A 12,240-nucleotide genomic window follows, 5' to 3' on the forward strand; every position below is an offset into this window, starting at 1 on the left:
CTCATAAGTTTTTTCGGATCATCGAGTTTTTTTAATACTTCTACACCAAATGATGGCACATGATCTTTAGTACACTAAGTAATGAACATATATTTTTTTATTATAATATTCATAATAATATGGGCATTTTAAACATTTGTTTAAGATGATTTTTCTAAGATTTTCTTAAAAAAATGAATTTTCTAAGAATGGAGACGGCCATAAAAATTAGTTGAGTCGCCAAATGGCAAAGAGAAACGATTTGAATTTTGAGCACGACAGTACTGCAATGCACGTCTTGCGGCATTGCACGCAAAGAGAAGAAACAAGAGGGAAAGAATTCGTCTGTTCTTGTTCTTCACTGTCAATGGAAGGGTTGAACAATCTTTTTCTATTGTATTATTTGCAAATTCTACGCCTCTTCAACTGTTCAAATCCAATTTCTGTTTTCATCTTTCACAAGAGAAGAAGAGAAAAGCTCTGGCAACCTAGCCACTCTGTCAATCCCCAAACATGGTTGGTCCTTCGCATTTCTAGGACCTCATCACTACCCACTTCAACTCTCTCTCCCCCTTTGCCAAATCACATTCAGTTTCAATATTCCCCATTCCCCTTTCCATTTTTCTCTTTTTGTTTCTCTTTCTATTTTTCCTCCTGCATTTTCCTTCTCTCTCTTATTTCCTCAACGATTGGGATATTAATTCTTGTCTTGTTATCTTATTATTTCTTTTTTCCGAGGGGAAACATGAAAAGTTCTTGACCCAGAAACTTTTTCTGGGTTTTTCTGATCCGAGAAGAGGATTTCTGATCTGGGTTTTTGTTTACTTCTGCTATCTCTACAATCGGTGGGTTCGGTTCATTGTTGTTTCTTCTGCATTCAGGGTGTGATTTTCTCTTCCCATATGCTTGGCATTTAAATTTCTAGAAATATTTGTAAGGAATTCTTGTATTTATGTTTGGTTTAATCTGGAATTTGTTAGAATTGATGCCAAGGTATTGAGTATATTTGAGTGTTGAAGAAACAGGAAATTGATGAAACGGGTATAAATGTTTTGACAGAGAGGGGAAACTTTGGGGTTTCCCACGAGAATGCAGGTTTATCAATGGTAGAAAACGTTGCTGAATAAACGTGAGGAAATAGAGAGGAAAATTTGAGGGAGTATGGGCTGCATTTGCTCAAGAGATTCCTCAGAACCAGAGGATAGCAACCACAAAGAGTCTGAAAAAGATTTGAACAAATCTTCAGTCCAGTTGGTTGCCCCTTCTCCCTCAAAAAGAGAGGATATGATGTTAGAGATTCAGTTGTCAAGGCAGGCATCTAAAGCAAATGGGGGTTCTGTTCATAAAGCAAAGGCCAATGGAGGTTCTGTCCATCGAGCAAAGGAAGATGATGAATCTGAGAATAAATCCATAAAGGCTGCAAAAGCAAATAATGATAATGCTTCAGCAGGTGGAAAACAGCCTGACATTTTTAGGTTAGCTAGCTTGTCTAAAGGGGCCGAAGCCGAACTTGTCATGGCTGGATGGCCTTCATGGTTAGCTTCCGTTGCTGGAGAAGCCATCAAAGGGTGGGTACCTCGGCGGGCTGACTCCTTTGAAAAGTTAGACAAAGTTAGTTCCATTCGTTATGTTCTCTTTTACTTCATGTCTTTAGAATCATTTGACTCTAGTGCTTCTTATCTGTATTTACTTAACAACAACGAATTGCAATCTAGATAATGCTCTGAACAGCATGCATTTTTCCTTCAAATGAATTTTTCACCAGTAGGTTTCTTTTAAATTTCCTCTCCCCATTGGTCGAATGCTCTATTCGTTTATTTTCATTTATAACAGAATGCTTTTTCTTTCCTCGGGTATTTTCGTTTTTTTTGTTTTTTTGGCGTGTGTTATATAGACAGAGATATTTTTTAAGATGAATAACACGTGTGGTGGGAATTTGAGCCTATGACCTTTTGATCAAGGATATTAATTTTACCAGTTGAGCTATGTTTAGAATAACATGCTGTGTAGATATTATTGGCCCCGTGAAAAGAAGCGAGGAACGAGCTATAGACAGCTTATATCATACTAAACAGTAAACCCCATGACGGCCCTGGGACGGGTATACAGATAGGAACTCCAAGTTAAAAGATAGATTCCTCGGGGATATAGGATAGATTCTTTGAGACTTTTGGTGTTCCGATGGCTTTCAACAGATTGGTCTATAATGGAGGAGGTCTTATACTACCCTCCCTTTTGAAATCGAGGGAGGATTTTTTGAGATGCTGTTTTCTTTCCAATCATATGCATATTTGACTTAAGAAACATAGGATGTTTTTCAGAAGTTTGAAGAGCTCTTGAGACTTGGGAGGAGACTTTGGCCTTGGTTAGGTTCAGTGTCTCCATTTGGATCTCGATTACCAACAAATTTTGCGATTTCTCTTTAATTTCATTATTCTGTAAAGGAGCTCTTTTCTGAAATTTTCTAGGCTGTTAGGTTGTTCTATGTTGTTGGCTTCTTTTGTCTTTGAGTTTCCCTTGTTTGTAGTTTATATTGTCCTAGTCATAAAAGTTGGTTTTCTTCATCAAAATATTCCAAGTATCTTATAACATCTGCTGTGAATGTCTCTCTATCTCATCTTGCATCAATATCTGCTAATTATCCCATCGTGTCCTTCCTATATGCAGATTGGACAGGGAACTTATAGCAGTGTATATAAAGCCCGGGACCTTGAAACTGGTAAAATCGTGGCATTGAAAAAAGTGAGATTTGTAAATATGGATCCGGAAAGTGTCCGTTTTATGGCTAGGGAAATCTATATTTTGCGCAAACTTGATCATCCAAATGTTATGAAGCTTGAGAGTTTAGTCACTTCCAGAATGTCGGGCAGCTTATACCTTGTTTTTGAGTACATGGAGCATGACCTTGCTGGCCTTGCAGCAGCTCCTGGACATAAGTTTACGGAGGCTCAGGTATCTTCTTGGCTTCCCTTGACCATATCAATTATTGAACTAGAACCATTTTGAAAATGAATCCTTGTTCAAACTGAGCCATCTAAAGTAGTGAAAACAAGGAACTAATAGAGAGATTTTATATTTGAAGGAACTGAAACCATTGTAATTAAGGTGTCATTTTGTGCTTGTAGATTAAATGTTATGTGCAACAATTGCTGCACGGACTCGAACACTGTCATAGTCGGGGAATTCTGCACCGGGATATCAAAGGTTCAAATCTTCTTGTTGACAATAATGGCGTGCTCAAGATTGGAGACTTTGGTCTTGCTACCTTTTTTCAGCCTGATAAAAAGCAGCCATTGACAAGTCGGGTTGTGACATTGTGGTACAGGGCACCCGAGCTTTTACTTGGTGCTACCCAATATGGACCTGCCATAGATCTCTGGAGCTGTGGTTGTATTGTTGCTGAATTATTTGCTGGAAAACCTATTATGCCAGGAAGAACAGAGGTTGTTCTATCATCCACTCGTTGCCTGTTCTGTTTCTTGTAATCTTTAAGAAAATGCGAGAAAACAATAGGTTGTTAGTTTTCAGGAATTGTCTATGTAGTTGTTAATTTTTTGTTCATGGCATCTCATATACGCTCTAGAAATAACCATAAAATTCATTTGGGTGTTGTTTGAATTGATCATTTTATCAGGTGGAACAAATGCACAAGATTTTTAAGCTCTGTGGTTCACCATCTGAGGAGTTCTGGCAGAGAACAAAGTTGCCACATGCAACCAGCTTCAAACCTCAACACCGTTATAAAAGCTGCCTTTCTGAGACATTTAAAAGTTTCCCTCCTTCAGCTCTGGCTCTTGTTAATAAACTACTTGCTATTGAGCCAGAGCACAGAGGATCAGCTACTTTAGCCCTCAGAAGTGAGGTATTTCATGTTTCCTTTCGTATGTCTACAATCATGTGCATTAACCTCAATGCGCTATTCTTTTTTTTCCTAGCTACTAGAGTTGAAATAAAAGTGCTTCTTGTTGATATGTTGTTTCATATGATGTTGCTTGGCATATTATAGTAATTTAATTGTATCCGGTTCTGCAGTTTTTCAGAACAGAACCTCTCCCTTGTGACCCATCAAGCTTACCAAAATATCCTCCGAGCAAAGAATTCGATGCCAAGCTGCGGAATGAAGAAGAGAGAAAGTATAATTCCAAACTTGTTTCTCTAGTGGTCGTTGTTTAGGTTTTTTATTAGTTTTTTTTGTTATACATAATCCGTATTATATGAAAATAGTATTTTCTAGCCAAATATCTATGAAGATTGAAGAAAAAATGAAATCAAGGTTACTAAACTACCTTTTTGGGGATGTCATTATACATACGAATCTCTTAATTTCAGGAAAAAAGCAGAAGCTGTGAAGGGACGTCATCCTGAATCAGTAAGAAGGGGCTCAAGAGACACCAAGGCAGTTCCTACGCCCGAATTCAATACTCAAGGAGATATTACTATAAAGGTACATGTCAGGAATAGGAAACTTTTTGTTTATGAGTTCGATGACTTTTGAGAGCATGGCTTTTTTTTTTTTGAAGTGCATTAATTTGTCGACAAGTACTGAAAAAAATTGTGAAAAGTGCTTTTAGTTGCGCAGACTCATGGAACCAAACATGTCATGTGAAAACAATGCTTTTTTAAAACAGCGTTATTTGCCTGATAAGATACCTTTCTCATGGACTAAAACTGCAGGCACACCCGATCTCGAAAAAAACGAGTGCGAAATATAACCCTCACGAGGACAATGAGCCTCCGAGAGTTGCACAGAATCGATACAACCACTCAACATCTATGGTGCACCCGAGCATTGCAGATTTATGGGGTAAGCCTACCGGAGCCTCGAGAAATTGTGCAGAGTCAAAGACACAGAAATCTCAGATGCGTCAGTCAGTGGGAGATTTATCAACCTCTTCTCTCAAGAAGGAAGACTTGGTGTCTACTAAAGATTCTGGAATGGTATGAGGAAAACTCTCATAAATTTGTTTATTCATTTACATGATGAGTATAAAGGGACTTGTATATGAAGTCATATGTATGTTACTGGTAGAATTTCAAATTTTGAAAAGAGTTCAAGATTCTTGGTACACATGATTAACAGAAAATCAATGACGAGATAGAACAAGTTCAGAGAAGTAAATAGTTTTTGTCTATTTTTATTTTTCAAAATCATTTAGTACAATTGAAGTGCAATCCTCTTTATTTCTTCATTCAGTTTTTGTTAATACTGGATCTGACTTTGAACATTTGCGTTGTAGGGTTATGTTCAAAAGAAGAACAGAATACACTACTCAGGACCGTTGGTGCCTACAGGGGGAACCATTGAGGACATGCTGAAGGAGCACGAGAGACAAATTCAGCAGGCTTTTCGAAAGGCACGACTCGACAAAGCGAAGACGAACAAAAGCTTTAGTGATCAGCTTTGAAATGAATCCGATAATTCTCAGGATCAAAGACTAACTTTGGTAACATCAAAGGTAGAAGATGGTTCTGCTCTCAAACTGAATGCTGCAACTGTCTGCAAAGAACCACAAAAACCTTGACCGATATGATATTGATATTAGTGTTGTATATAAACAACAATAAGGATTGATAATTAAATCTACCCCAGGGAGTTTACAGTCTTTTTTTAAAACCTTTTTCCCCAAGAGTAGAACAGAACAGCTTCTAATTGTTGATAAGGCCACAGGGATAGAGAAATTGTTGTGTAGTTGCCAAAATACTTAGGGTGAGGATTTGGTTTGTTGTATAGAGAGAGGGAAGGGCTTCATGCTTCATAAGATAACATCATTTAAATAATACCTAAGTTTACATATCTCTTCTTTCTTTCGATGGCTACACTATGCGATCTATAAAACATTAGGCATTAGTATCTGTGCATGTTCAAATCTGATTCATTTATTATCTGGAAAGCGTTTATGTCAAGTACTGCCAAGCTAGGTTCACTTGAACTATTTATCATCTAAATACTTCATTGTTCAATTTCTTTCTTATATTTAATCCGACATTTAATTCATATTCTAATAAATGTCAAAATTTGGACATTGTATTTTCAATAAATCTTAAAATTAGTAATGATTGTATATTTGAAGTTCATTTTATCGGACACATTAAACTCATAGCAATAATTTCTAGGAAAATTGCATTGTATGGAAAATACATTTTAAGAAACCAAAGTCATGACTTTAATTTTTTTGTAATTACAGGTGTGACAATCATATAACAATCACTTAGAAATCAAATAGCAATCACATAAAAACCAGATAACAATCAAATTTTCATACGAAAGCTTTTTGACATGTGTCCAATTTTTAATTTTTTTTAATTAAAGTTGCAATTGCCCCTAATTTCTATTAAAAATGACAAAAGGTAAATCTCGCCAAATTTTATAGATTTGGATTTTTTTCCGAAAAGTTGACTAAAAACTATCATGACAAACTAAAATGACAAACTAAACAATTTGTAAAGCATATGAACCAAAATAAACGCAAAGAAAAAATAAACACTAAAACTCTAAAAGAAGAAATGGAGAGGAAATGTGTTCTTTATTGTGGTGTGTGTTGCAATGGTTTTATATAACCATTATTTATGGGGCTTACAATAGACGACCATTAATCCATCTCCTCCTTAACCTCAGATCCCCCCTCTCATTCGCTAAGGAACAAATGAAATTCTTGCTTCTTTCATAATTTGCATAATTGCAATCCCTGTGCTTAGCCTATTTTACATTAGTTTTTTTTTGTCTCTAGCTGATATTCTCTTTAGCCAACTCGACAAAAAAGAGTATTATTTAAAGATGAAATACGATGAAATCAAGTTGGTTGTTCAGGTAACCAATTTTCCAAATTGGAACGTCCTTTTAGGAATACAAATTATTTAGGAAAGAAGACCGGAAATGTAAGTATAGTTTTCAGTAGTTAAAACGACTGATTCCTCCGAACTTGGAGGTTCAAATCTCAAGCTCCCACTTTGTTGTACCAAAAAAGGGAGACTAAACATGAGAGAAAATAAAGAGAAAAACATCAATTGACATTTCCAAATTGTTTTTGGATGTCGTTGAAGGATATGGTTGCGGATCCTCTTCTTTTGGCCTTCTGTTGGGAAGGATGTTCCTTCCATCCTGTCATGTAAATCACCTGTAATTGAAATCAAAACAATGTCATCTCTAAAATTCAGTTACTTTCTTCAGAATAACTCCTGCCATCATCATTTATCCAATCAATCCTACATTTGAGGCAGTGTAGGAGGCAGAGGTAGGGTGCAAGTCAAAATTCGAAAAATCAACAGAACTAGTTGGGCCACTTTGATCTGTTTGAGTAACAAGTTCCAGTTATTTCTGGTCAGTTCGGTTTAATAAATACAAAAACAGAGAAAAAGTCGGTTCACTTTTGATAAATTTTATCAATCTCAGTTGGTTTGATCTGATCTTGATCAGTTTCAATTAATTTTGGACAAGCTGTTGGTTGTTTAGTAGTAGGTCCAGTTGGGCATCGGTTTAGGCTTAACATTGAACAGAACAACTAACCTGCTCACACCCTAGGAAAAGCACATAGTCAATGACCAAGAGAAAACAAACCCATATTATTTAACTAGGTGCATTCTACTAAGCTGACCTGGAAGGTTGCAGGAATGGTCCCATCTTCTGCAGCAAACATGGAATCATAAATAGCTGCTGTTGCAAGGGCTGTCTCTCTCTTCAGGATCTGAGTAGCATTATTTAAACATCAATGATATATAGATCAACAACATAAACTTGTCAATTCTTAGTTTTTTTTCCCATTATGACTAAGCTACGCTCATGTTAGCTTGTCAACTCATTGTTGATGAACACAAGATAATATCGTAACTGGAAACATATAGTCAATGATACTCATCTTCAAGACAAGAAAGGATGAAATCTTACAGGGTTCCTTTGTAAAAGTGCATTTGTTTCACCCATTGCACGCAAGTGTTCCACCAGCTCCAGTGCTTAATAATAGGTAAACAGAACCCAAAAAAAATAAATAAATAAATAAAAAAAAATCATGAGACACAGAGATACAAGACTTTGTCGAGTACACTGTTCCAAGTTGGAGCATCTTCAAAATTTTCTTTTTTAAGTGTAAATGTGTAATATTTCAATTGTAAGTTTTGGCTGCGACTGATTTTTATTAAGTCACTTTCTACAGACAAGGCCACAAGTCAAAACGGGACAACTGTAGGCTTAACAAACTACTTTTTATTATCTACACTAGACTGACATTCTAATTGGCAGAATTTACTGAAATAAACAATAAATAGTGAGATAAGCATGCTCACCACTTGGATAGCGAACTACATACTCATCAACATCAACACCAGGCAAGGTAAAACCAGCTCTTGTCAAAAGATTGCCTGCATCTCTCACCTAAATAAGTAAACAACGTGTGCTTCCTTCAGTTAAATACAAGATACATGTCTGAATATGCTGTCTCTCTTTCAGAATCTAACCACCATAATTTAGATCCAGAAATATAAATTTCTGGATTCGATTTAGAGCCACAAAAGTATCTTGCATATTTCTCTTATTTCATATTTTGAATTACCACTCAAAACATTGGCCAAGTAATATAATTAAATCTGAGTGCAAATGATACTAAGAATACTAAGAAGAAATGTTAAACAGCAGTAAAAAATTATAGGCAAAAAACACTCCTGATAGGATTCTTTGAGAAAAGAAAGCTGCTTAGAGTCTTTTACAATATTTAAAAGCATGAAAGTAGTTTGCAATAACATACTTGTGCCAATGGTGATACTCGAGGACTGATGCCTCCTTCACGCTCCATGTGTGCAAGAGTACATGCTATTCTCAGTTCCCTGATTGCAAGTATATGTACAAGAAATCATGCAGGGAACTTAAGCAATGAACTAAAAATTCAAACCAGAAGAAACGTGACAAACCTTAAGGTTTCCCCTCCAAAGATCGCTGCTAAAAATAGCCCATCTGGCTTCAGTGCCAATCTACTCTGTCAAGAAAAAAGATGTAGAAAAGGCCACTAAACATACTAGCTCCCAGACATGAAATGATACATAAAACGAACAAGCAAAAATTTAAGCATTAAAGAAACACACAGAAAAGAATAACAGAACAAGATACCATCCAATACCAAGTTTGCAATACAATTTGCATTGTTATCCAACAGTCATGCTTCATACTAACAACGCCTGTAAAAACTCTCTCTAGTACAAAGGTTAAAATTGAGATTTCACTTCTCCTTCTTAACAGTTAACACTGACCACAAGTTTCAATTATTACACAAGACACTTAAAAAACCTAAAGACTAACTTTCTAAGAAACTGCAAAAGTAAAATTAACAAGGTTTTCCATTAGCAGACTCTGCTGTCTAAGGTATATTAGGTTTAGAAGTGAAGATGAGAATCAATGCAATACTTTTCTTTAATTTTTTTTTTCCCGCAGGGGGTGCTGGGACAAACCTGAATCATGGCTCCAGGAAGATCATTTGTCCAGTGAAGACCCAAGCAACTTATAATTAGATCTACTGAACTTCACACCAGAAGCAAATAGAAGAAATGATAAAGCATTAGTTTCATTCAACCAATGAGGCACATTATTGAAAAAGAAACAAGCTGTAACAACACCTTTCTTTTATAGGTAGAAACTCTTCATCACCAACAATAAAAGACGTTTCAACGTCCTGATCATGTGCACCTGTATCATCTTTGCATAACTTTATCATGTCATGTGATGCATCCATCATGATCAGCTTTTCAACCGAACCTGGAAAATAGATAAAAATTTTATTGAACAATTTAATACAATACAAAAAGCAGGATAGCCTATCTAGATTATATTAATACTGGTGTTTACAAATTCCCGTATTCACTTAAACTAAAACCAGTAGCAACCTTGCAATATATAATATAACGACAATGAAAAAGCACAAAGGCCAAGCATGTCAGTGTGGGAACTACAACCCAGCTGTCCAAACTTCCAACAGATCAATGTCACAGTTCATAGCTATACATGTATCATTAGTTCATTACAGCATCCAACTATCTTAACAATTAACATTTGTGCTACAGTAGTTACACATTTAGATTTCATTTTTCTATTTTTTTGGAAAAAGGAAGATTATAATTAAAAGAAACTTAAAACTAGAAAAGATATGGTAAGAAGTCAAGACTATGCTAGAGCAGAGAAATTGAAGTTCATTGAGACATCATTTATCTAATGTAAAAAAAAGAATGAGGTCAACCTTCAAACTCAAAAGTTCGAAATATGAATTCCCTAAATATTTTCAGTAGAAGTTTATTTATTTATTTAGTTTATTATTATTATTATTATATAAATATGATACGAAACCAAAGTTTTCATCAGTAGAAGGTCACAAGCTAAAAATAGGAATCATTCACATCCAAAATGAAGAAGGATGTATCTGTTAAAAAAGAAAAGTGACAAGAACTTGAACCTGAAACCCAAGGACTTAAGAGGACATAAAAATAACAAGCAAAAGAATTTGAGTTTTAAAAGTTGAAAGTAAGAAAAAGTATTAACAATAGAAAATTATTTTTCAAGGCAAACTCTAAAACGGCATCTTGACGGTCTGAATCTACATTTGACTACATACAAAAATGAAAAATCTATTCACACCATGGCAAAAAAAGTCAAATAAAACATTCACCATAATTCAAGGCAAGCCAGTATAATTTTGAGAAACTTAAGTGACACATTTAATATATGAACAACTGTCGTGCCCCTTAACCTTTTGTTCTCTCAAAGTCAGATCTTCTTTTCCTAATAATTCAAGAAAGTGGAAACAAGTTTATTACCACGGCCATGCAATAATCTCCTGATAGCCTCCAATGAACCCCCCAAACATAATGCTGTTGGGAATGTCTTCTTGCAATCCTTCAAAAGTCACAATGTGAGACATGTAAAATCAAGTAAATAATGCCTTCGTCAAATTAATTGAGAGTTTAAGGATGATGAAGTCAACTGGATCCAAATTTGTGTGTTAAAAAGTTGAAACCCATGATAAGATTAAATCCAATTAAAATATTTCATTTTCAATCTTAAGTTTTGGGAAAAGGAATAGATAGGTAAGTTACATTCACAACTAACAATTACCGAAACTGCAATTGATTTAATCCAAGTTAACCAGGATAAATTGATAATAGTTATAAGATATTAGTACACTTTGGAATAGAATTTAGTTCCTGTTTCATTTAATGTCCAAAAGATGTTACATTTACAACTATGAGCATTCATCTTATTGTCATTATCACCAAGAAAAACTAAAAAGTAATGGCTTTCTCATCTCTGTAAAGGATCCAATTGAGATATGATTTCATAACCAATGCTTTCACAAAAATTTCATCAAAAGGCGCAACATTTCATTAAGAAAACGATAACTAAGAGAACAATGACTGGAATTCACAAGTTAAAATGAACACAATTTCACAACATTGCTATCTAATACCTCCAAACGATCCAACAAGTTTTCGGCAACTGTATCAACAAGAGAATCCTTTGGGCGCATCAACCATGCCGCTCGGTCCCGCTGTCACCAAGAAACAACAATTTCAGCAAGAACAAAGTATAGAAATACTCCAAAAAAAAAAAAAAAAAAAATCGAAGGCACAACATATCAGAAAGCTTATGGAGGAGTAGCTAAAAAGTTTCATGTAGTACAAAAGCGCTTGCCATTTAATTTTACTTGTTAAAAGTTATTTGCACAGAAAAAACAAAACCAAAGCAGAACACGAACATATGAACCAATCAATTAACAAACCCCATCACAGAAAGACAAGTAAAACTCCCAGAATTCCCCTCTATATAGACGACCATTACAAATTAGCTTCACAATATCACCATATTTACTCCAAATATCGGAACAAAAACTCCTCTAGAAACCTGTTCTGGTTAACACACGTAGATCAAAGAAGAAAAATAAAGCTCAAAAAAGAAAATGACGACAAATTTGGCTTACCTGTTTACGCTTAAGATCACGATCAAAAACCTTAACCTTCGAGCTCTGCATTTCATCACCGATCCTACCGTCATAATTATCATCGCCAGTACAGAAAGAACAACATAGAATTGAATTTGGAAAATCTTGCCGTCTCGTACTCCTCAACACTGAGAGCGATCTTACGATTCTAGACGGCGACAGTCCTCTCATTTCTCAGTCACCGATTGAACCTCGCCGGAGAGACAGGAAGGAAATTTCGGAAATTTTAAATGGGCCTGGGCCGAACACGACTATAACCTCAGAGTACCAAAAACCGGGGTAGGAATGAAAC

General features: G+C 35.5%; 2 protein-coding genes across 5 annotated transcripts; one reads left to right on the forward strand and one right to left on the reverse strand.

Moving 5' to 3' along the window:
- Nucleotides 1–220: 220 nt before the first annotated feature.
- On the forward strand, nucleotides 221–5,586 carry LOC120079626 (probable serine/threonine-protein kinase At1g09600). 4 transcript variants are annotated; one of them, XM_039033888.1, is made up of 9 exons: nucleotides 221–861; nucleotides 1,039–1,590; nucleotides 2,647–2,931; nucleotides 3,105–3,422; nucleotides 3,614–3,841; nucleotides 4,012–4,112; nucleotides 4,309–4,423; nucleotides 4,654–4,917; nucleotides 5,217–5,586. In XM_039033888.1, exons 2-9 carry the CDS (start codon nucleotides 1,141–1,143, stop codon nucleotides 5,382–5,384), a joined length of 1,929 nt encoding a protein of 642 aa, XP_038889816.1. In that variant the 5' UTR covers nucleotides 221–861; nucleotides 1,039–1,140; the 3' UTR covers nucleotides 5,385–5,586. The 4 variants fall into 4 exon arrangements, with proteins under 4 accessions (XP_038889816.1, XP_038889818.1, XP_038889815.1 ...); XM_039033890.1 differs by having other exon boundaries at nucleotides 221–824; XM_039033887.1 differs by having other exon boundaries at nucleotides 221–1,590.
- Nucleotides 5,587–6,728: 1,142 nt separating this feature from the next.
- LOC120079627 (putative methyltransferase At1g22800, mitochondrial) lies at nucleotides 6,729–12,189 on the reverse strand. The gene is made up of 11 exons (XM_039033892.1): nucleotides 11,928–12,189; nucleotides 11,418–11,498; nucleotides 10,768–10,846; nucleotides 9,577–9,715; nucleotides 9,412–9,481; nucleotides 8,878–8,942; nucleotides 8,715–8,793; nucleotides 8,257–8,344; nucleotides 7,862–7,926; nucleotides 7,572–7,661; nucleotides 6,729–7,094 (listed from the first exon to the last, which is right to left on the reverse strand). Exons 1-11 carry the CDS (start codon nucleotides 12,117–12,119, stop codon nucleotides 6,981–6,983), a joined length of 1,062 nt encoding a protein of 353 aa, XP_038889820.1. The 5' UTR covers nucleotides 12,120–12,189; the 3' UTR covers nucleotides 6,729–6,980.
- Between the last annotated feature and the right edge of the window lie 51 nt (nucleotides 12,190–12,240).

This window comes from Benincasa hispida, chromosome 6, assembly GCF_009727055.1.
Source record: "Benincasa hispida cultivar B227 chromosome 6, ASM972705v1, whole genome shotgun sequence".
Lineage (NCBI taxonomy): Eukaryota > Viridiplantae > Streptophyta > Magnoliopsida > Cucurbitales > Cucurbitaceae > Benincasa > Benincasa hispida.

Coding starts and splice junctions, on each gene's coding strand:
- LOC120079627 (XM_039033892.1), bottom strand. CDS start 12,119: ATGAGAGGACTGTCGCCGTCTAGAATCGTAAGATCGCTCTCAGTGTTG. Junction 10,847..11,417: donor ACTTGTTGGATCGTTTGGAG/GTATTAGATAGC, acceptor TGACTTTTGAAG/GATTGCAAGAAGACATTCCC. Junction 8,345..8,714: donor GAGTATCACCATTGGCACAA/GTATGTTATTGC, acceptor TTACTTATTTAG/GTGAGAGATGCAGGCAATCT.
- LOC120079626 (XM_039033887.1), top strand. CDS start 1,141: ATGGGCTGCATTTGCTCAAGAGATTCCTCAGAACCAGAGGATAGCAAC. Junction 4,424..4,653: donor AAGGAGATATTACTATAAAG/GTACATGTCAGG, acceptor CTAAAACTGCAG/GCACACCCGATCTCGAAAAA. Junction 4,918..5,216: donor CTACTAAAGATTCTGGAATG/GTATGAGGAAAA, acceptor TTTGCGTTGTAG/GGTTATGTTCAAAAGAAGAA.